General features: G+C 44.3%; 1 protein-coding gene across 1 annotated transcript in view; it reads left to right on the top strand.

The window, feature by feature from the left end:
* The window catches only part of ATP13A4 (ATPase 13A4), a 185,717-nt gene that overhangs the window by 86,899 nt on the left and 78,723 nt on the right, over positions 1-20,095 (top strand). The window contains exons 9-11 of the mRNA XM_075340497.1: positions 6,047-6,175; positions 9,655-9,819; positions 16,414-16,571. Coding sequence (XP_075196612.1) covers positions 6,047-6,175; positions 9,655-9,819; positions 16,414-16,571 — 452 coding nt within the window. The remainder of the gene's footprint in view (positions 1-6,046; positions 6,176-9,654; positions 9,820-16,413; positions 16,572-20,095) is intronic.

The following is a 20,095-nucleotide window of genomic DNA, read 5'->3' as shown; positions in this document are numbered from 1 at the left end:
TACTGCGTTTTAGATGCGTTTTCAGCGCTTTTTGCATGCTTTTTCACCTGCGTTTTGACAGATGCGTTTTGAACATCAATACACTGATAAATAAAGTTGAAACTGTCAAACAGACTGAAAAAATGAGAAAAAAAAGATCAGATCTATATTAATGGAAAAAATAATTAAAATGGATGTATTTCATGAAATTATAGCGGTAATATACATTTTATTGGTAAAATAGCAATAAAAGTATATTTTTCTTAATTTTAATTGTCAGATTATGTGTGTGTGTGTAAAGGGACATATGAAATCATTATTTTGATGTTCAAAAAGCATGTGTTTTGGTAGTCCAAAACGCATGTTTTGTGCACTGAAAAAGCAGGTAAAACGCAGGAATTTGAAGGAATCTTGGTTTTTGCCATTTCTCATTGACTTCAATGTTAGCAAAACGCACCCAAAATGGCAAAAACAATTGACATGCTGCTTCTTTGAACTCATGGTTTTTGAAACAAAATATGCAAATTAAACACAGCGTTTTAAAACGCAAAGTGGGGTCTAGAAATCACATTTATCCATAGAATATCATGGAAACGCAAAACGCAGGCCATTTGGCATGAAAAAGGTGTTTCTCAAAACGCTGCAGAAACGCAGGTAAAAACGCAAAGTGGGTCCCTAGCCAAAAAGTTGCACATAAGTCCTTGTGCGCAGTACATTTTAGTGTCCGTATATTGTGCCCAGCTCGTGCTTCTGGAAACCTGCACCTGGTAAATTAAGTGGGCTCTCCTCACTACAATAATGCAAAACATGTGAATGTTTATTGTGGTTTAGGCACATTTTGGTGCTCAGAAGGGAGGAATTTGGAGATGGAGAATTTGGGGGGCATTCGGATTTTGCTGGATTTATTTTTTAAGGGAGGAGGGCATAGCATTTTTCCAGAGCCTTTGTGCTACCAATAATATGGAAGCCCCCTACTTTTTTGTTAAGAGATGATGGACCTGAGTGGGGACGTGTTTTTTGGGGTTGAGTTGAATGCTATTTCGTAGCTAATTGGGATACAGAACATTTTGTACCAGTTCACATTTATCCTGTGCTCTATTCTGAGCACTTATATTAGGGTTTCCATCTACAGCTCCGAAATACATGATTCAGGTGAAACATCTAATGGATCCATTCACTATAAAGAGGCAGCAGAGTTACTCTGAACTCCGATTTGCCTCTGTTCTGCGGTGTCTGTCTTTTCAAAGGTAAATAAAGCGGTTGATGACCGAACTTTTGTGGATGTCTAAAAAGATGGACACTGCCAGATCACAGGCCACATGAGAAGTAACTTCCTCTGCAGATCAACATAATCCCCGGTGTAAGCACTCAACATAAAGCTCAGGATAAATGTGAGCTGCCCTGTACTTCAATCTTTGGGGACAGAATAAACAAATCAACAGCAGTTGAAGAATTGGTTTTATTTATTTTTTACGCCATCTGCCACATGCTATAATTGATAAGGTGGTTTTATTCCTCAGGTGAGTATGATTACAGCAATACCAGATTTATATAGTTTTTTTAGGTTTGGCTACTATCAGGTTAAAAAAAACGCATTTTTACTAATGAAAGGTTGTTTATATCTCTTAATTTTGAAAGCTATCATTTTTTTTCTGCTGATAGTCTTGTGAGGGTTTGTTCTTTGCAGGATGACTTGGAGTTTTTATTCTATGTTTGTACAACTGGAGTTTTGATTGATTCCATTTTGGGATATAGTATTTTTTGATCACTTTCTATTTCTGAGACAGAATCATGAAGAAACAGCAATTCAGGAATATATATATTTTTTTTGTATGCAGTTCACTGTGTCCTAAAAGTGATAAGGCAGTTTTATTCTTCAGGACAGCACTATTACAGCAATATCACATTCATTTTTATAACTTGCCACTTTTACACCCTAAAAATTATTTTATAGAGAAAAAAAAAATGTTTTTGCATGCCTGTATTCTGAGAGCTATAGCTTTTTTGGAGGGCTGACTGAGCTATAAAGTGACTTGTTTTTTGCGGAACAAGATGACATTTTCAACGTTACTATTTTTAAATAATTCACACACACACACACACACATACATAGATATATATATATATATATATATATATATATATATATATATATATATATATATATATATATATATCCAAAGGAGAAAGAAAGTCGCACTCCAGATGATCACCATATTATTGCAGGGGAAACATGAAGGTACAAGCGGTGGGGAGGGTGAGACAAGCCATACAACGCCGGACGCCGTGGTCCGACGTTGTATGGCTTGTCTCACCCTCCCCACCGCTTGTACCTTCATGTTTCCCCTGCAATAAAGACGGAGTGATATGGTGATCATCTGGAGTGTGACTTTCTTTCTCCTTTGGATTTATCTTGGTCTTCACCGCAAGTCTGCACCATGATCCCCTCCATGGCTCAGCAGGGCTCAAGTAGCTGAATGATATATATATATATATATATATATATATATACTAGAAGGTGGCCCGATTCTACGCATCGGGTATTCTAGAATTTACGTATTGTGTAGTTAATGTATGATTTTTGTTATATATATATAGATGTTGTTGTGTGTAGTTACCAAGTGTTTGTGTAGGGCGCTGTACATGTTCTGGGTGTTGTCTGGGTGTGGCGGGGGGTGAGAGCGGTGTTATAAGTGTGTTGCGTGTGTTGCGTTGTTTGTGGAGCACTGTGTGTCTGTAGCGTTGTGTGTGTGTGTGTTGCGCGTTTTGTGTGGGTGTGGTGTGTTTTGGGGGGAGGTATGTTTTGTGCAATGTGTGTGTTGCGTGGTATGTGCGTATATTTATGTATGCCGCGGTGTTTGTGTGTTGGGTGTTGTGTGTGCAGCGTTGTCTGTGTGTGTGGGTGTCTGTGTAGGGCGGTGTTTGTGGTTCCCAGTGTGTGTGGTGTGTTGTGTGTGTGTGTGTTGGGGGGAGGTGTGCACCTCCCATCGTGCTCCATCTCCCATGCTGCGCACCCCCCATCATGCTCCATCCGCCATGCTGCGCACTCCCAAACGTGCTCCATCTGCCATGCTGCGCACTCCCAAACGTGCTCCATCCCCCATGCTGCGCACTCCCCATCGTGCTCCATCCCCCATGCTGCGCACCCCCCATCGTGCTCCATCCCCCATGCTGCAACAGCATCAGCCTCTCTCCTCCCAGCATCAGCCTCTCTCCTCCCAGCATCAGCCTCTCTGTCCCCAGCATCAGCCTCTCTCCTCCCAGCCTCAGCCTCCCCCAGAATCAGCCTCTCTTCTCTCAGCCTCTCCCCTCCCAGCCTCCCTCCTCCCAGCCTCCCCCAGCATCAGCCTCTCTCCTCCCAGCCTCCCCCTCCCAGCCTCCCCCAGCATCAGCCTCCCCCAGCATCAGCCTCTCTCCTTCCAGCCTCCCCCAGCATCAGCCTCCCCCAGCATCAGCCTCTCTCCTCCCAGCCTCCCTCCTCCCACCCTTCCCCAGGATCAGCCTCTCTCCTCCCAGCCTCCCTCTTCCCAGCCTTCCCCAGCATCAGCCTCCACCTCCTAGCCTCCCTCAGCATCAGCCTCCCCCAGCATTAACCTCTCTCCTTCCAGCCTCCCCCAGCATCAGCCTCTCTCCTCCCAGCCTCCCTCCTCCCAACCTCCCCGAGCATCAGCCTCCCCCTCCCAGAATCCCCCAGCATCAGCCTCCCCCAGCATCAGCCTCTCTCCTTCCAGCCTCCCCCAGCATCAGCCTCCCCCAGCCTCCCCCAGCATCAGCCTCCGACTCCCAGCCTCCCCCAGCATTAGCCTCTCTCCTCCCAGCCTCCCCCAGCATCAGCCTCTCTCCTTCCAGCCTCCCCCAGCATCAGCCTACACCCTCCCAGCCTCCCCCAACATCAGCCTCCCCCAGCATCAGCCTCTCTCCTTCCAGCCTCCCCCAGCATCAGCCTCCCCCATCCCAGCCACCACCAGCATCAGCCTCCCCCAGCATCAGCCTCTCTCCTCCCAGCCTCCCACAGCATCAGCCTCCCCCAGCATCAGCCTACACCCTCCCAGCCTCCCCCAACATCAGCCTCCCCCAGCATCAGCCTCCCCCTCCCAGCCTTCCCCAGGATCAGCCTCTCTCCTCCCAGCCTCCTCCAGCACGCCGTGCTCCTCTGCCGACACCCACAGATCCGATCGCATACACTCACACACACACACACACACCCGATCGCATACACTCACACCCACCCGATCGCATACACTCACACCCACCCGATCGCATACACTCACACCCACCCGATCGCATACACTCACACACACCCGATCGCATACACTCACACACACACCCGATCGCATGCACTCACACACACCCGATCGCATACACTCACACACACCCGATCGCATACACTCACACGCACACCCGATCGCATACACTCACACGCACACCCGATCGCATACACTCACGCACACACACATTGACGATATTGCACATACGCGCTCATACTCACAACATCCGGAGATACCACATGCTTCTGGCCATGTGATCCTCCGGCAGGTCCTGGAAGCTCACAGCACAGTATCGCGGCCGAGAAGCAAGCGATATCTCCGGATGCTGTGAGTGTGTGGATGCGATGTGAGGTGTGTGTGAGGTGTGTGTGAGAGTGAGAGTGAGTGTGATCTGATATGTGTGTGTGTATGTGTGTGTTGTTATGTATGTACGTGTGTGTATTTTCCGCCGCTGCAGGACCTTGATGCGCTGGTAACTATGCTACCATGGTTACCAGCGCATCACGTCCCCCACTCGCACGGGAGCCCACACCAGCATACGGCGGCAAACCCCAGGAATGCGAGGGTTTATGTCGGCTGGGATGGCGGAGTATGCTGGTGTGGGCTCCCGGGGGTACAGTACTCACCTGGTAGTCGTGTCTCCGTGTCAGTTCGGGGGATGCGTGCGGGGGGCGGGGCCAGAGCGAGCGTGCATTGCGTGAGGGGGGCGGGGCGTGGCCGAGTTGCCAATACGTGCAGGGTGCCGGGGCGAGAGGCCAATCCGTGTGGGGGGCGGAGCCTGTGCGAGCGGCCGGCCAATCAGTGGGGGGGGAGCCAGGGCGAGCGACCAATCCGTGCGGGGGGCGGGGCCATGGCGAGGCCAGTGGCCAATCCGCTTTGTGTCACCGTAAGGACACAATTTTGGAGCAAGACAGACAGACAGATAGACAGACAGACAGACAGACAGACAAAATAAGGCAATTATATATATAGATAGATGTAAGGCTATACTAAAAATTTTGCAAACTTACCAAATTCTCATTGAAACCGACTTCTGCTGACCAACCTACTATTGTTAAACTCTTGACCCAAGAGTTCATCAGTTCATGGACATCCAGTATGCCTAATCCTTTATTTCCCTGTCATTTGATGTATATGATAGGTTTTCACACCGTCTCCCAGTATTAGAGTGATGCAGGAATTCTCTGACAATAATGCTTGGGAGTAATTTTACTATAATAGGTTTTGCCTGCCTTTAGATTTATAAGTAACTTGGCATTATAATTGTAATGTGTAAAAGAAAGGTTTTCAGCTTACCTAGAGTGGGTGCCCCAGGACTTCAGAGATGGTGCACAGAAAGCCTTCAGTCCAGCCTGGTCTGGTGAAGCCGTTAAACAGGAAAGGAAAAAATGGATCCAACAGCAGAGATTAAGTATAAAAACAGAAAAGAAAATTTTATTGAAACATTCAAAAAATGGTATGTCAAGATGTAACGGCATCAGGCATACAGGACACCTTATGCGTTTTGGACAACACATATACAGTATATGCCCAAGGACATTTTTTTTAATGTGTGTTGTCCGAAACGCGTAAGGTGTCCTGTATGCCTGCTGCCGTTACATCTTGAGATGCCATTTTTTGAATGTTTCTATAATTTTTTTTTTCTATTTTTAAACTTAATCTCTGGTGCTAGATCCATTTTTTCCTTTCCCATTATAATTGTAAATCGTGTACAAAAGCCGTGTACAAAAAAAGTTAGAATTCTTATTTGCCTCCAATTGGGTTTTTCTAATGTGTTACATGGATTACATCTATTGCAGGTGTCACCCATGAGGAATCCCGTCACTTGGCTCCAGGAGATGTCATTGTGGTCGAAAGAAATTCCATTCTCCCTTGTGATGCATTGCTGATCAGTGGGGCATGTATAGTCAATGAAAGCATGCTTACAGGTAACATTTTTTATATAGTAGTGCTTAGATGAGGTTCCATAAAGCCAATGTGTGTCTAGGTTTTCCAGCACCCCCCACCCTAAATAGTTTGAACAGTTATTATGTGATCAATCATTCTTTATGCGATGTGCATACTTGCAGTCATATGCCGATGAGCCGATCTTCCTAATTTTTTCAATCTTAGTCTGCTTTCACACTACGTTTTTTTAGCATGCGTCATGAACTTTTTTTGCTGCAAAAGCGGATCCTGTTTTTGCAAAGAAAAACGCATGCAAACGCATGTGTTATTTTGCAGGATCCTGTCACTTTAAGTTTATGGGCGGGCATTGGAGTCATGTGATCGGGAGTGAGGGGAACTGAACGTAATTGACTGGGAGCCGACATCTTATAGCTGCGGACGCTGGTAACCAAGGTAAACATCGGGTAACTTGCTTGGATACCCAATATTTACCTTGGTTACGAGCGTCTGCAGGTGCTAGGAGCAGGGCTGCCTGCTCCCTGCACACGTAATCAAGGTAAACATCGGGTAAATTGCTTGGATACCCGATATTTACCTTGGTTACGAGCATCTGCAGCTTCTAGGAGCAGGGCTGCCTGCTCCCTGCACACGTAACCAAGGTAAACATCGGGTAACTAAGCATGCGGTTACTCGATATTTACCTTGGGTACGAGCGCCCTCCGCTCTCAGGCGGGGGAGAGAGGAGAGAGAGGGAGGGGGAGAGAGAGACTGATCACGCGAGGCTGGTTTCTGGGCATGCTCAGTAGAGCAAGCAGGATCTTGTCTATCAGCATGCCAGTGTTCACATGCGTTTGCGTGCTGTTTAGTCAGGATCCAGCAATTTGCAGTATTTGGACGCAAAGTTAAAAACTGGACAAAAGTTAAAAACTGCAAGTCGCTGGATTCTTACTATAACGGACGCAAACACAGGTGAACGCATGTTGACGCGAGTCCATTGCAAATGCATTGAAATGAAAATGCATTTGCACTGGATCCGTTTTTGCGTTAAAAAAACGTTCATGACGCATGTTAAAAAACGTATTGTGAAAGCAGCCTTAGAAAAACTAAGAGAAATAGGAAGAAAAGCAAGTTGTCATATGACTGTAAGTATGAAAATCACATATGAGTGAAGTGGCCATGTGAGCACTACTGGAAATAGCAAGCAGAGTTGAACCCTGACAGTGAGTATATTACACGCTGTTAGGAATGGGCAAGCAACAGGGCTTAATTTTATAATTAAAGGGCTTGTCCAGATTTGTGATGAGTCTGTAGTCACTCTAAGTGACTAGGTGACTACAGGCTTCTGAAATCTCACAGCGCACGTATTGCAAACTTTTAGGATTCTCCTTTGCCAGTGGCAAGAGTGGAGGATCATGTGAGCACAAATATGCAATTTGTATAGTTATGGCCACATTCCAACTAAACGTGTCCGTTCTCGTTCAATTCATTTTCATTGAGCATTCCACGCATGTTTAGTCGGCATGTGACCACATGTACATAAATTGAATACTTGCAGTTTCGTGACCTCCCATTCTCACCGCTGACACCAGAAAATCCTGACAGCATGCAGTGAGCGCACTATGAGAATTCAGAAGTCTGCAGTCACTCCATGACAAATTTGGACAACCCCTTTAAAGTTCCTAACATATGTAAGAACATAGTAACCCTTAACTTGGCTATGTTAAAGTGTTGTGCCATCTTACATATATCACGTAATCTTACAAGTTATGGATTGTTACATGTGTACATGATCAGAACCAATAACAGCACAAGAGTACATCACCAGAAGCCGCAAAAAAACACAGCATCTCAACTCTCATCAGTGCAGAAGAACCTCCATCAGAATTGAAATACTTCAGTATCGAAATACCTCAGTAGAATCCCTATCAGTACAGAAATACCTCACCAGAATCACCACCAGTACAGAAACACAACTTTATAACCTCCAGGAGTACAAATGTTCATCATCAAAACTATGAGCAGTAGAGAAATACATCCAAATAACTCCCATCAGTACAGAATCAGAGCGTTAAAACCTTTATGAGTAGACAAATACATCACAAAAACAGTCATTAGTACATGGTACATCAATTGTAATGTCAGGTCAGACCCAAATACATTTGTATTGCATGAACCTACAACTCCCAGTATGTCCTTAGCAGCAACTCTCGGTATCTACTTACCATTGTTATCAGTCATCAGATTGTGGACCATGCAAGAACCACTATACTGATGAAAATTAGTCAGTATCACAAATAATCATGTACATCCAGGTACCTTTTATGGATGACATTGTCTTTGATTGGAGTTGTTCTCTTTCTTTTCTTCATCTTATCCAGACACCATGATTACTTTTCACATGCACAGATTTCTGCAGTCTTCTCTGCTCTTCTGCAGCACATCTCAACACAATGCCCTTAAAAATAGCAGTGTCATTATAATACTTCAAAATAAAAAATATCTACCTTTCACTAAGTCCATGAATAAATTATTGCCCGTCACTGTGTTCCCTGCATAAAATATAACCTCTCCTTGTCCTTCTTATAGTTCATGCCCTTCACACTGCTCTCTCTTTTCCATACTGGGCCTTATCTTCACATTGTTGTGTTACACTCTGTCCCCCCCTATAGTGCCCAGTCTCTATACTGTGCCCCCTCATCACACACACCCTCCTCGGCATACTGTCCCCTTGCTTGCTATGGCCCCCTCATTTTACCTTTTCTTTATACCGCCCCTCCCACACTACCTAATCTTTATTCTGTTCCCCTTCACATTTTTCTCATGCCATACTGTCTCCTCACTATCTCCCCACTCATCCACGATCACTCACCATACTCTATCTGTACACATCCCAATGCTTCCTCCCCATACTTTGAACTCAAATTTACCTGCCTGAAAGACGTGAATACAATTAATCCCTGGGAGTCAGGTGCAGACTCTGCACCATCTCTGAACAGGCTGTCAGCTTGACAGCCAGCTCAGAGAATGTCTGACTCACTATGGAGGGCAGCAATATTTAGCCGCCGAGGTCACACCTCAGACTGTTGCATTAGGCCATCCGTCGACACCCCCCTACTGGCTACTCCAGGGACAGATGTCCGCTCCCCCCCACCTTATTCACATCTGTATAAAGAGGACTAAGGACTAGATCAGCAGGACATTTTCCCTCTGACTTTATGTCACAAGTGGTTTTATAATCCTTTTTGCACCATATAGTTCTTTTGTGTTCATTAGAAAGATGGTAAGAGTTGGCTGAAATCTGATTGCATATCAATAGTATTAATACACCTATATCTTCATTGATCAAGCAGATCCCACAGTTTGCTGTATGTTTTGTTTTTTAGCGTCTATTTTCCAATGTTGTCTTTATATTTATCTGTTATTTCAATAGCGTTTATAGGTTTACTGTATATATTACATGTGTATAAAGTATTGGAAATTAATATAGTTCACTTTCGGTGTCTTTTTTACATTGTTTAAGGTGAAAGTATCCCAGTAACTAAGACTCCATTGCCAAATACAGACAACACGGAGCCATGGAAGGTCCACAGTGTGCATGATTACAAGAGACATGTGCTGTTTTGTGGGACTGAAGTCATCCAGACCAAGTCTTCAGAATATGTGAAAGCTGTTGTAATGAGAACAGGTAATATTCTGTACGTTGAAAAATGTACGTTGTATATCTTGAGACAAATAAAACAAATGCCCCCATGAAGACACAATAGCTGTAGTATTGGTACAAGTATCTATTTGAGGCCCTCTTCACATGCATGTGTCTCCGGTACGTGCTAGGTCCGTGCCCGCATGTACCAGAGACACAGGGACACGTAAACCCATTAAAATCAATGGGTTTATGTGCACGCATGTGTTCAGCCATTGGCCCGTGCCTCCGTGTGGAGCAGACGTGTGCCCGTGTGCTCCATACGGAGGCATGTCCGTTTTCTCCGGCAGGACGGGTGTCACGCGGCCCGCACACATACCACATGGATGTAGTGTGGATGTGGGCCCACGTGACACGCGCCGGAGAAACACACGTGTCATTTTTAAAATAAAAAAAACACATACTCACCCCCACCAGCCCTGCAGTCTCTGCAGCAGCTTTCACCTACATCCGACCCCCAGTGAATTTGAACAATGCATCTTCTTCACTGGGGGACAGAAGCAGCGTCAGCGGGGCGTGGCCTGTGCCGGACACTGTCATTCAGCACCACACACAGCTCCGGAAGAATCAGGTAAGGCGGGACTTTACGTTCTCCGTGTGTTATTACGTATAACACACGGAGAACACGCATGTGCCACAAACACGGCACACGGGGATCATACCACCCCTTTAATACGTCCGTGAAAAAACAGTACTTTTTTTTCACGTGCGTGTGAAGGGGGCCTCAGGCTGAGTTCACATGAATATATGAATTATTGGGCCAGCGATATTCGGACATTAGCAGACATGACTGGGTCCGTTTACAGCTTGGGACATTCTTCCATATATAGGAGTTATCTGACATTAGTACACTTATATTGGTCAGTTTTACACATATCGACCGGGCTGGTTTTAGACAAAGTAGGTCCCTGGGCAAAAGTTTAAAGTAGGGCCCTAAATGCTCACATATTGCTCCATCACACTCAAACATTTAGGTTGCATTTGCATGCAGAGTTCAGACTGGTAAATCAGCGCAATTGACAATATTCAAGTCCTTCAGTGCTTGTTTCCCAGCCTGTTTACAAAGGCTGAAATAAAAAATGATCAATAATAGATCAATCTGTCCCCATACATACAATGTTATCAGCAGCACTTCTGCAGTTTGCTATGTGCTATTGAGAACAATGGTTTTTGTTCTGCCATAAACAATCGAATCACCGGATGAATGAGCAGCATTTTCCTCATTCGTTGGGCGATTGACGACATGCTTACTCTATCTCTGTATGCTACATACATATATGTATACACATGCATGTATACCCTGAGCACATACACACACACAAACACACACATATGAATACACACACCACCACACATACCCACACATGTATACACTGAACACTTACACACAAACACACACATATGTGCACACACACATAGAGGACACAGAGATATATACTTAACACACATACACATATATGTACACATAAATAGGACACACACATGTATACAATGCACATACAGTTAGGTCCAGAAATATTTGGACAGTGACACAATTTTCGCGAGTTGGGCTCTGCATGCCACCACATTGGATTTGAAATGAAACCTCTACAACAGAATTCAAGTGCAGATTGTAACGTTTAATTTGAAGGTTTGAACAAAAATATCTGATAGAAATTGTAGGAATTGTACACATTTCTTTACAAACACTCCACATTTTAGGAGGTCAAAAGTAATTGGACAAATAAACCAAACCCAAAAAAAATTTTTAGTTTCAATATTTTGTTGCGAATCCTTTGGAGGCAATCACTGCCTTAAGTCTGGAACCCATGGACATCACCAAACGCTGGGTTTCCCCCTTCTTAATGCTTTGCCAGGCCTTTACAGCCGCAGCCTTCAGGTCTTGCTTGTTTGTGGGTCTTTCCGTCTTAAGTCTGGATTTGAGCAAGTGAAATGCATGCTCAATTGGGTTAAGATCTGGTGATTGACTTGGCCATTGCAGAATGTTCCACCTTTTTGCACTCATGAACTCCTGGGTAGCTTTGGCTGTATGCTTGGGGTCATTGTCCATCTGTACTATGAAGCGCCGTCCGATCAACTTTGCGGCATTTGGCTGAATCTGGGCTGAAAGTATATCCCGGTACACTTCAGAATTCATCCGGCTACTCTTGTCTGCTGTTATGTCATCAATAAACACAAGTGACCCAGTGCCATTGAAAGCCATGCATGCCCATGCCATCACGTTGCCTCCACCATGTTTTACAGAGGATGTGGTGTGCCTTGGATCATGTGCCGTTCCCTTTCTTCTCCAAACTTTTTCCTTCCCATCATTCTGGTACAGGTTGATCTTGGTCTCATCTGTCCATAGAATACTTTTCCAGAACTGAGCTGGCTTCATGAGGTGTTTTTCAGAAAATTTAACTCTGGCCTATTTATTTTTGGAATTGATGAATGGTTTGCATCTAGATGTGAACCCTTTGTATTTACTTTCATGGAGTCTTCTCTTTACTGTTGACTTAGAGACAGATACACCTACTTCACTGAGAGTGTTCTGGACTTCAGTTGATGTTGTGAACGGGTTCTTCTTCACCAAAGAAAGTATGCGGCGATCATCCACCACTGTTGTCATCTGTGGACGCCCAGGCCTTTTTGAGTTCCCAAGCTCACCAGTCAATTCCTTTTTTCTCAGAATGTACCCGACTGTTGATTTTGCTACTCCAAGCATGTCTGCTATCTCTCTAATTGATTTTTTCTTTTTTTTCAGCCTCAGGATGTTCTGCTTCACCTCAATTGAGAGTTCCTTAGACCGCATGTTGTCTGGTCACAGCAACAGCTTCCAAATGCAAAACTACACACCTGTAATCAACCCCAGACCTTTTAACTACTTCATTGATTACAGGTTAACGAGGGAGATGCCTTCAGAGTTATTTACAGCCCTTAGAGTCCCTTGTCCAATTACTTTTGGTCCCTTGAAAAAGAGGAGGCTATGCATTACAGAGCTTTGATTCCTAAACCCTTTCTCCGATTTGGATGTGAAAACTCTCATATTGCAGCTGGGAGTGTGCACTTTCAGCTCATATTATATATATAATTGTATTTCTGAACATGTTTTTGTAAACAGCTAAAATAACAAAACTTGTGTCACTGTCCAAATATTTCTGGACCTAACTGTACATACACGTATATGTCTTCATATATACCCACCAAGACTCCATACATTCTAGGCTCCACCACACTCACAGACACACACATATCCATTCACGTCATTGGGCTGTGTATATGTGGCGCCCTGGACTAGCCAGGTCGTCACAGGTAACACACACACACACCCCCACCCCTGGACAGTTACATTAGCCGAACACAAAACCCTTGTTGCCTCCCTCCAGTGTCTGATGTCCACAGCAGTTGGGGCGGAGCCAGGGCCTTTGGCCCCACCCACCGAGGAGTTCACAGGCCTGGAGGCGGGAAAAGTGGGACATCAGTTTTGGAGTTTGAGGAGTAAACACTTGGGTGTCCGGGTTCGTGGCCCAGGCACTGACAGCAAGGTTGGCGGACGGTGGTGGCCGTCTGCAGGAGTGGTGGATCAACGCAGAACCGTAGGACCGGGGTCAGGCGTTGGCCCGCCGTTACCGACCGGGGAGCGAAGTGAAGCTAGCACACACAGTCAGGGCTATCGGACCCCGACCAGGCTTGGAGACGCCGACAACAGTCAAATCCGAATGTGACAGGGACCCCAGGGGTTTCCTAACAGCCAAAGTCCTGATTGAAGGCAACCGTCCGCACCGTGAGGGTATACAGCCACCGCCAACGGCTAGAGACCCAAGGGCCAGCGCCTGCGGGCACAACGGGCTCCTCCGGCACCCATACACCGGGGAGCGGACTACCGTTGGGAAGCCACGCTAGTCAAAACAGAACACAAAGGTGCAGGGAGAGACAGCCACCATCACCTGTCCAGGGAGAGATACAGCATCCGACCCGTCCATCCAGCCATTTGGTTTACCGGAGACTTTGTGCCTCATTTGCTGAGTGAGTACACCCGTGCCGTCTGGCACTGCACCGCGCTGTCCCTGCAACCCTGCACCTCTCCGACCCTGCCTTCCCGTCATACCACTGGGCCCCGGGACCACCAACCCCTACCCACGGAGGGGGAAAACAACATCCCAGCTGCTCCCTACCATCGCTCCCGGGATCCCCGTCACCAGCAGCAGTGGTGCCCATCTTTACCACAACCCGTAGGTGGCGTCACGGACTAAATCCCCAAACCAAATCATCCCCCCCTTTCACTCACGGGCGAGGAGCGCCGCTCGAGTCCCCGGATCCGGCCCACCGCTCGAGCCACCGAGCAGCAGCAGCAGCGCCGGACCCGAGCGTTAGCTAGTGCGTCCCCTCCGCCCGCGACATATATCATACAGGACGGGTTCTTCAAGGAGACTTTTTATAACCATTTATACTCTGGATGGGGATTCTGAACACTCCTTATATTAATTAAGAATTACTTAAAAATGTTAATAAGATAGGTTTAACAAACTGGAGAGTTAGAAAGAAGCACTTTTTCATGGGATCATCTACTTAAAGGGAATCTGTCAACAGTGTTTTGCTATATAAGCTGAACACAGCATGCTGCAAGGGTTACCATAGAAAGTTCAGGCATGCCTGATCTTTTGTTTATTTCTAGATTTGTTTAAGTAGCAGGACACTTATCATAACAAGACTAGAAACTCAGGTCAAGTCTGACATCCCCCTGCTGTGATTGACACCTCACTGTCAATGTACAATCTCTATTGACAGCTTGGTATGGGCGGGGACAACTCTCTGGACTCTGCTACATAACTAAAGCTAAAAATGTTTGTGGGGACCAAAGACCTAGACACCAAACCGAAACTCCCCCTTCCCCCCAAAAAAGGCAATTTTGGTCAAACTCTTGACTAATAATGCGTAATAAATTACATCTCATATTTTTACTTTATTGTGTTAAGCGAAAATGCCTATATCAGATATTAAACCTTTATTTTTTTTTCCTTACACAAAATTCTATACATTATTTTAACTGTGGATGAGAAGTGTAACATTTCTATGCAATACTTCATTTTTAATTGCACGTTCCCCTTAAAAATGTACTTTTTCCAAAAATTCTGTTGATGCCACAGCCTTAGTGGGTTGGTTGGCTTGTGTCTACTGGTGCCATGCTGCTTTTCTACTGCCAGGAGAAGCCAGGTTTACACTGGCTACAAGTAATTTTTAATTGTTAGGCCAAATTTAGCCAAATCTATAAGTATGTAGTAGGTGAACTCAGTCCAGCAGTGAACGACCGAGGCTGGTTCCAGGAATACAAACAATAACATGAGAACCTCTTGTTTAATCTGTGGAATCTGTGACGCATACTAGATGTTGATATTAGCTTTGAAGGTGTAGGCGTGGTCAATATGACCTGGGATCTGTGTCCTCATTAGACCACAGGATTTTAGGTGGGTGGTTTGAAAGTGTGTGAACGCAATCCTGAACCATACTCAATTGTTAGTTTTTGGCTCTAGGCCACGTGCACACATTGAGTATTTGGTGAGTTTTTACCTCAGTATTTTTAGGCTGTGTCCGCACTTTCCGTTTCCACCTGCTTTTCAGCTGCTTTTTAGGTCCGTTTTGAACTGCAGCGTTTTCATGCCAAAATGCATGCTTTTTGATTTTCCAGCAAAGTCTATGGAAAATGGTGATTTCTAGTTCGCATTTTGTGTTTCCAAACGCAGCGTTTAATTTGCATATTTTGTGGCAAAAACCATGCTTTCAAAGAAGCAGCATGTCAATTGTTTTTGCCATTTGGGCTGCGTTTTGCTAACATTGAAGTCAATGAGAAGTAGCAAAACGCAAGAAATATCAAAATTCTAGCGTTTAACCTGCTTTTTAGCTGCAGAAACAATGTGTTTTGGACTTATAAAACGCATGCCTTTCTGACATCAAAATAATGGAATAATATGTCCCTTTACACACACACACAGTCCGACAATTAAATTAATGAAAAATATAAATGTAATGCTATTTTACTGCTAATTAGTAAAAAAAGCACAATTCTATGAAATATAACTATTTTCTTTATCATTTCAATATTTATATGTGTTCCTTTTTTTCCCCTTTTTTCATTGTATTTGACTATTTAAACTTTATTTAGCAGTGTCTTTATGGTCAGAACGCATCTTTGAAAACGCAATTGAAAAGCATGGAAAAAGTGCAAAAAACGTAGCTAAAACACAGTAAATATGCATGCGTTTTTAGCGCTATTTTGTGGGCAAAAGCAACTTTGGCAGAATCAATTACTGCCAGAGGGTGCGTTTTGAACTGCAAGTAGGATGACGCAAAGTGCGGACACAGCCTTAAGCCAAAACCAGGAGTGGCACAATCAAAGGAAAATTATAATGGAAGCACGGGCACCACTTCTGTAGTTTTTCCCACTCCTGGTTTTTGCTTAGAAATACTGAGGTAAAAAACTCACCAAATACTCAACGTACACATTGAGTATTTGGTGAGTTTTTTACCTCAGTAAGAGGTGAAACAAATAACTTTATTTTATTTACCTTCTTTACTGATTTTATTTTACTTTTTCTATTTCAGGTTTTAATACTGCAAAAGGTGACCTGGTACGGTCCATTCTGTATCCTAAACCGGTGAACTATAAGCTGTACCGGGATGCACTGATTTTCCTTGGCTGCCTCATTGGTTTGTCGTTCATTGGGATGATTTATGCCGTTTGTGTATTTTCTTTGAATGGGGTACGATACTTTTTGATTTATAAAAATCATAAGTAAATTTGATGTTTTTCTTTTCAGCCAGATGTTTTGGTCTGTGGTTAGCAGGAATACCATTAAGATTTGCTTCAAAAATTACTGAAAAAACATTAACTCATTAGACATAAAGTAAATGTACACATTTTATGCACAGTTATCTATCTTTTAAAATATCATTTATGTTTTTACTACAGAATGTGTATATAGTTGTAGGTGTATGACATATTTCTCAATCTCTCTGAGCTTTGTGGCCCTCTGGCTTCTTTTAAATTAGAAGTGTTACCATTAAGGGCGCTTTACACGCAGCGACATCACTAGCGATGTCGCTCGTGAAAGCACCCGCCCCCGTCGTTTGTGCGTCACGGGCAAATCGATGCCCGTGGCGCACAATATCGCTAGTACACATCACACGTACTTACCTTCCTAGCGACGTCGCTGTGGCCGGAAAACAGCCTCTTTTCTAAGGGGGGCGGTTCATGCGGCATCACAGCGACGTCACACGGCAGGCGTCCAATTGAAGCGGAGGGGCGTAGAGCAGCCGCATGAAAGTCGCGCCCACCTCGTTGCTGGAGGATGCAGGTGCTGTGTTGTTCATCGTTCTTGGGGTGTCACACGTAGCAATGTGTGCTGCCTCAGAAATGACAAACAACCTGCGTCCAAAAGCAGCCACGATATTTTGAGAATGGACGACGTGTCAACAATCAACGATTTGGTAAGTATTTTGCATCGTTAGCGGTCGCTCCTACGTGTCACATGCAACGACTTCACTAACGAGGCTGGATGTGCGTCACGAATTCCGTGACCCCAACGACATCTCGTTAGTGATGTCGTTGCATGTAATGGGGCCTTTAGTCTCATTGTTGTCAATAGTAGAATGGTTCTCTTTAGTTAATTTACTTATATGTTTAGCAATAAAACTTTGTTAAAGGGTTAGTCCCAAAAATTCCTCCTCTATGCCCTAATTGCTGGGTGGGTCTGACTGTTGAGCTCTCCAGAAATCCCAATATCAGGCTCTGGTGCCCCAAGAACATGGCCCGGCAGCCCATTCTCATAGTTCCAGAGCCCCAGTCAGAAACCAAGTGATCTGCAAGTTATTCCCTTTCCATTAAATAGGAATTTTTTGGAGGGAATAACCCTAAAATGCTTAGGTTGAAATTTTTAGGCCCCAATGCAAAATCTGCAAGGCTGAGTGTCCAAGATGAGTTTTATGTGAATTTTTGACTCTGTGTACTTTCACTGCCTCAAAAATGCAGTGTCATAAAGTCCAAGCAAAGTGGGATTTATAGGAATCTTATGCCCAGTGTGCCTTTCTTTTTACACAGCATAAACTATAATACATTAAATAATAATATAATAAACTACAATACATTTTTGTCAAAGCCAAATATCAATAAGTATCAAAAACAATGCAGCTTCATGTTAAGCATGACATACCAAAAAGAGAGAAAAACACAAGAAAATGCCTGTAGCCTACATTACACAATAAAGGAAAACAAACCTCCTCATGACCATACTGTATAGCACATATTAGTCTATGGATACCCAGTTTTGGGTTGATCCATAGTCAACACCTACTCCATTGCAATTTAAATACCAAGAGAACCGGAGTGATAAAGTGTAATTCTAAATATCAAATTTCATCAAGTTATACATAAGAATTTTTCATGATAGTAAAGAATCACAAAAGGTGGTTGCAATAAAACAAGAGATGAAAACAGCATGGAAAGGGCCACCATCTGTGTACGGATCAGAATAACAAAGAGGCTCCACCTTGGTCACCTAATCTAATATATAAAGCTGAATGTGTGTGTGTGTGTGTGTGTGTGTGTGTGTGTGTGTGTGTGTGTATGTCCGGGATTGGCATCTGCACCGTTGCAGCTACACGTCTGGACCCTGAGAGCGTCATAGGCTATGTTTTGAGGGGAAATTTTAACCCCACGCTTTACAGTTATTCGCCAAAAAACCTGCCTCCATTAAAGCGAATGGAGCTGGGAGCCACAGTGCAGCCAGAACTTCAGGAGAATGTGCAGCCACGCCCTTATATGGAATGTTGACATGTCACAATGCAGCCAGGGAAAGAGACAGATACAGACAGGGAAAGAGGCAGACACAGACAGGGTAAGAAACAGACATAGACAGGGTAAGAGACAGACACAAAGAGACAGACACAGACAAAGAGACAGACTGACAGGGAAAGAGACAGACAAAGAGACAGAGACAGACACAGGGAAACAGACAGGGAAAGAAAGGGAAAGAGACAGACAGGGTAAGAGACAGACAAAGAGACAGACAGAGCGAAAGAGACAGACAGGGAAAGAGAGGGAAAGAGACAGACAGGGAAAGAGGGAAAGAGACAGACAGGGAAAGAGAGGGAAAGAGACAGACAGGGAAAGTGACAGATAGATAGATAGACAGACAGACAGACAGACAGGGAAAGAGATTGAGACAGACGGAGAAAGAGACAGACAGTCAGAGACAGACAGGGAAAGAGACAGACAGATAAAGAGATAGAGAGAAAGAGAGACAGAGAGATATATACAGAGGGGGAGACAGACAGAGAATGGGAGAGACACAGAGAGACAGTTACTATCCCGGGCGTTAATACATTCTATTTATACATTCTATCCCGGGAATGTTAATACATTCTATTTTGTTAACAACAGTTATTAACCCGGGCGAAGCCGGGTAGTACAGCTAGTATTATATTATCACACCAATGATCAAAAAATGGGAGTTCTCAATGAATGTCAGATGAACTGGATACATATGCCATTTATACCGTTATGCTCATAGACCAAAACAAAACCAATTTTATCCCAAGTGAGTGTAAACTTTAAATATACAATGCCCAAATATCTACATAAAATGCCAAGCAAATGTACCTATAAATCATGGTATTAAAGTTCCCTTAATGTCATCCATAACATGATGAATGGGTGATACAACAACAAAGTGCCTCGTGCAGATATCAGCCATGTACAAAAATACGATCCCCAGACAGAGTGTCCCCATCCCATACAAAGCAGCCCCTGAGCTTACCAAAAGTTAGCTTGGCATTTTATGTAGATATTTGGGCATTGTATATTTAAAGTTTAGGCCTCTTTAACACATCCATTTTTGCCGTCAGTCACAATCCGTTGGCTCGATGGATCCATCGCAGATTGTGGAAAAACTGATGTGTCGGATCCGACTGGCTGCCTATTTGATACTAAATAAAAGAAATTGGAGCATGCTCAGTTACAAAAAACTGAATCCGTCTCCGGATTCCGTCATTTGACAGATTATGACGGATCCTGCCCCCCTAGGCTTCCATTCTACCAAATGACGGACGGCGACGGATCCGTCGCTGTCCGATTTTTTTGACGTAGAAAAAAAACGTTACTTTGTCTGTCTCCGTCCGCTGAACAAACAATTTTTGATGGATCCGTCGAACAATGGAAAAAACATGAGGTCATCCGTCTCAATTCATCGCTAATACAAGTCGATGAGATAAAAACGGATCCAGCGGC

This window comes from Anomaloglossus baeobatrachus, chromosome 3 (assembly GCF_048569485.1).
Source record: "Anomaloglossus baeobatrachus isolate aAnoBae1 chromosome 3, aAnoBae1.hap1, whole genome shotgun sequence".
Classification (NCBI taxonomy): Eukaryota; Metazoa; Chordata; class Amphibia; order Anura; family Aromobatidae; genus Anomaloglossus; species Anomaloglossus baeobatrachus.
This window is presented reverse-complemented; position numbering and strand designations above follow the sequence as displayed.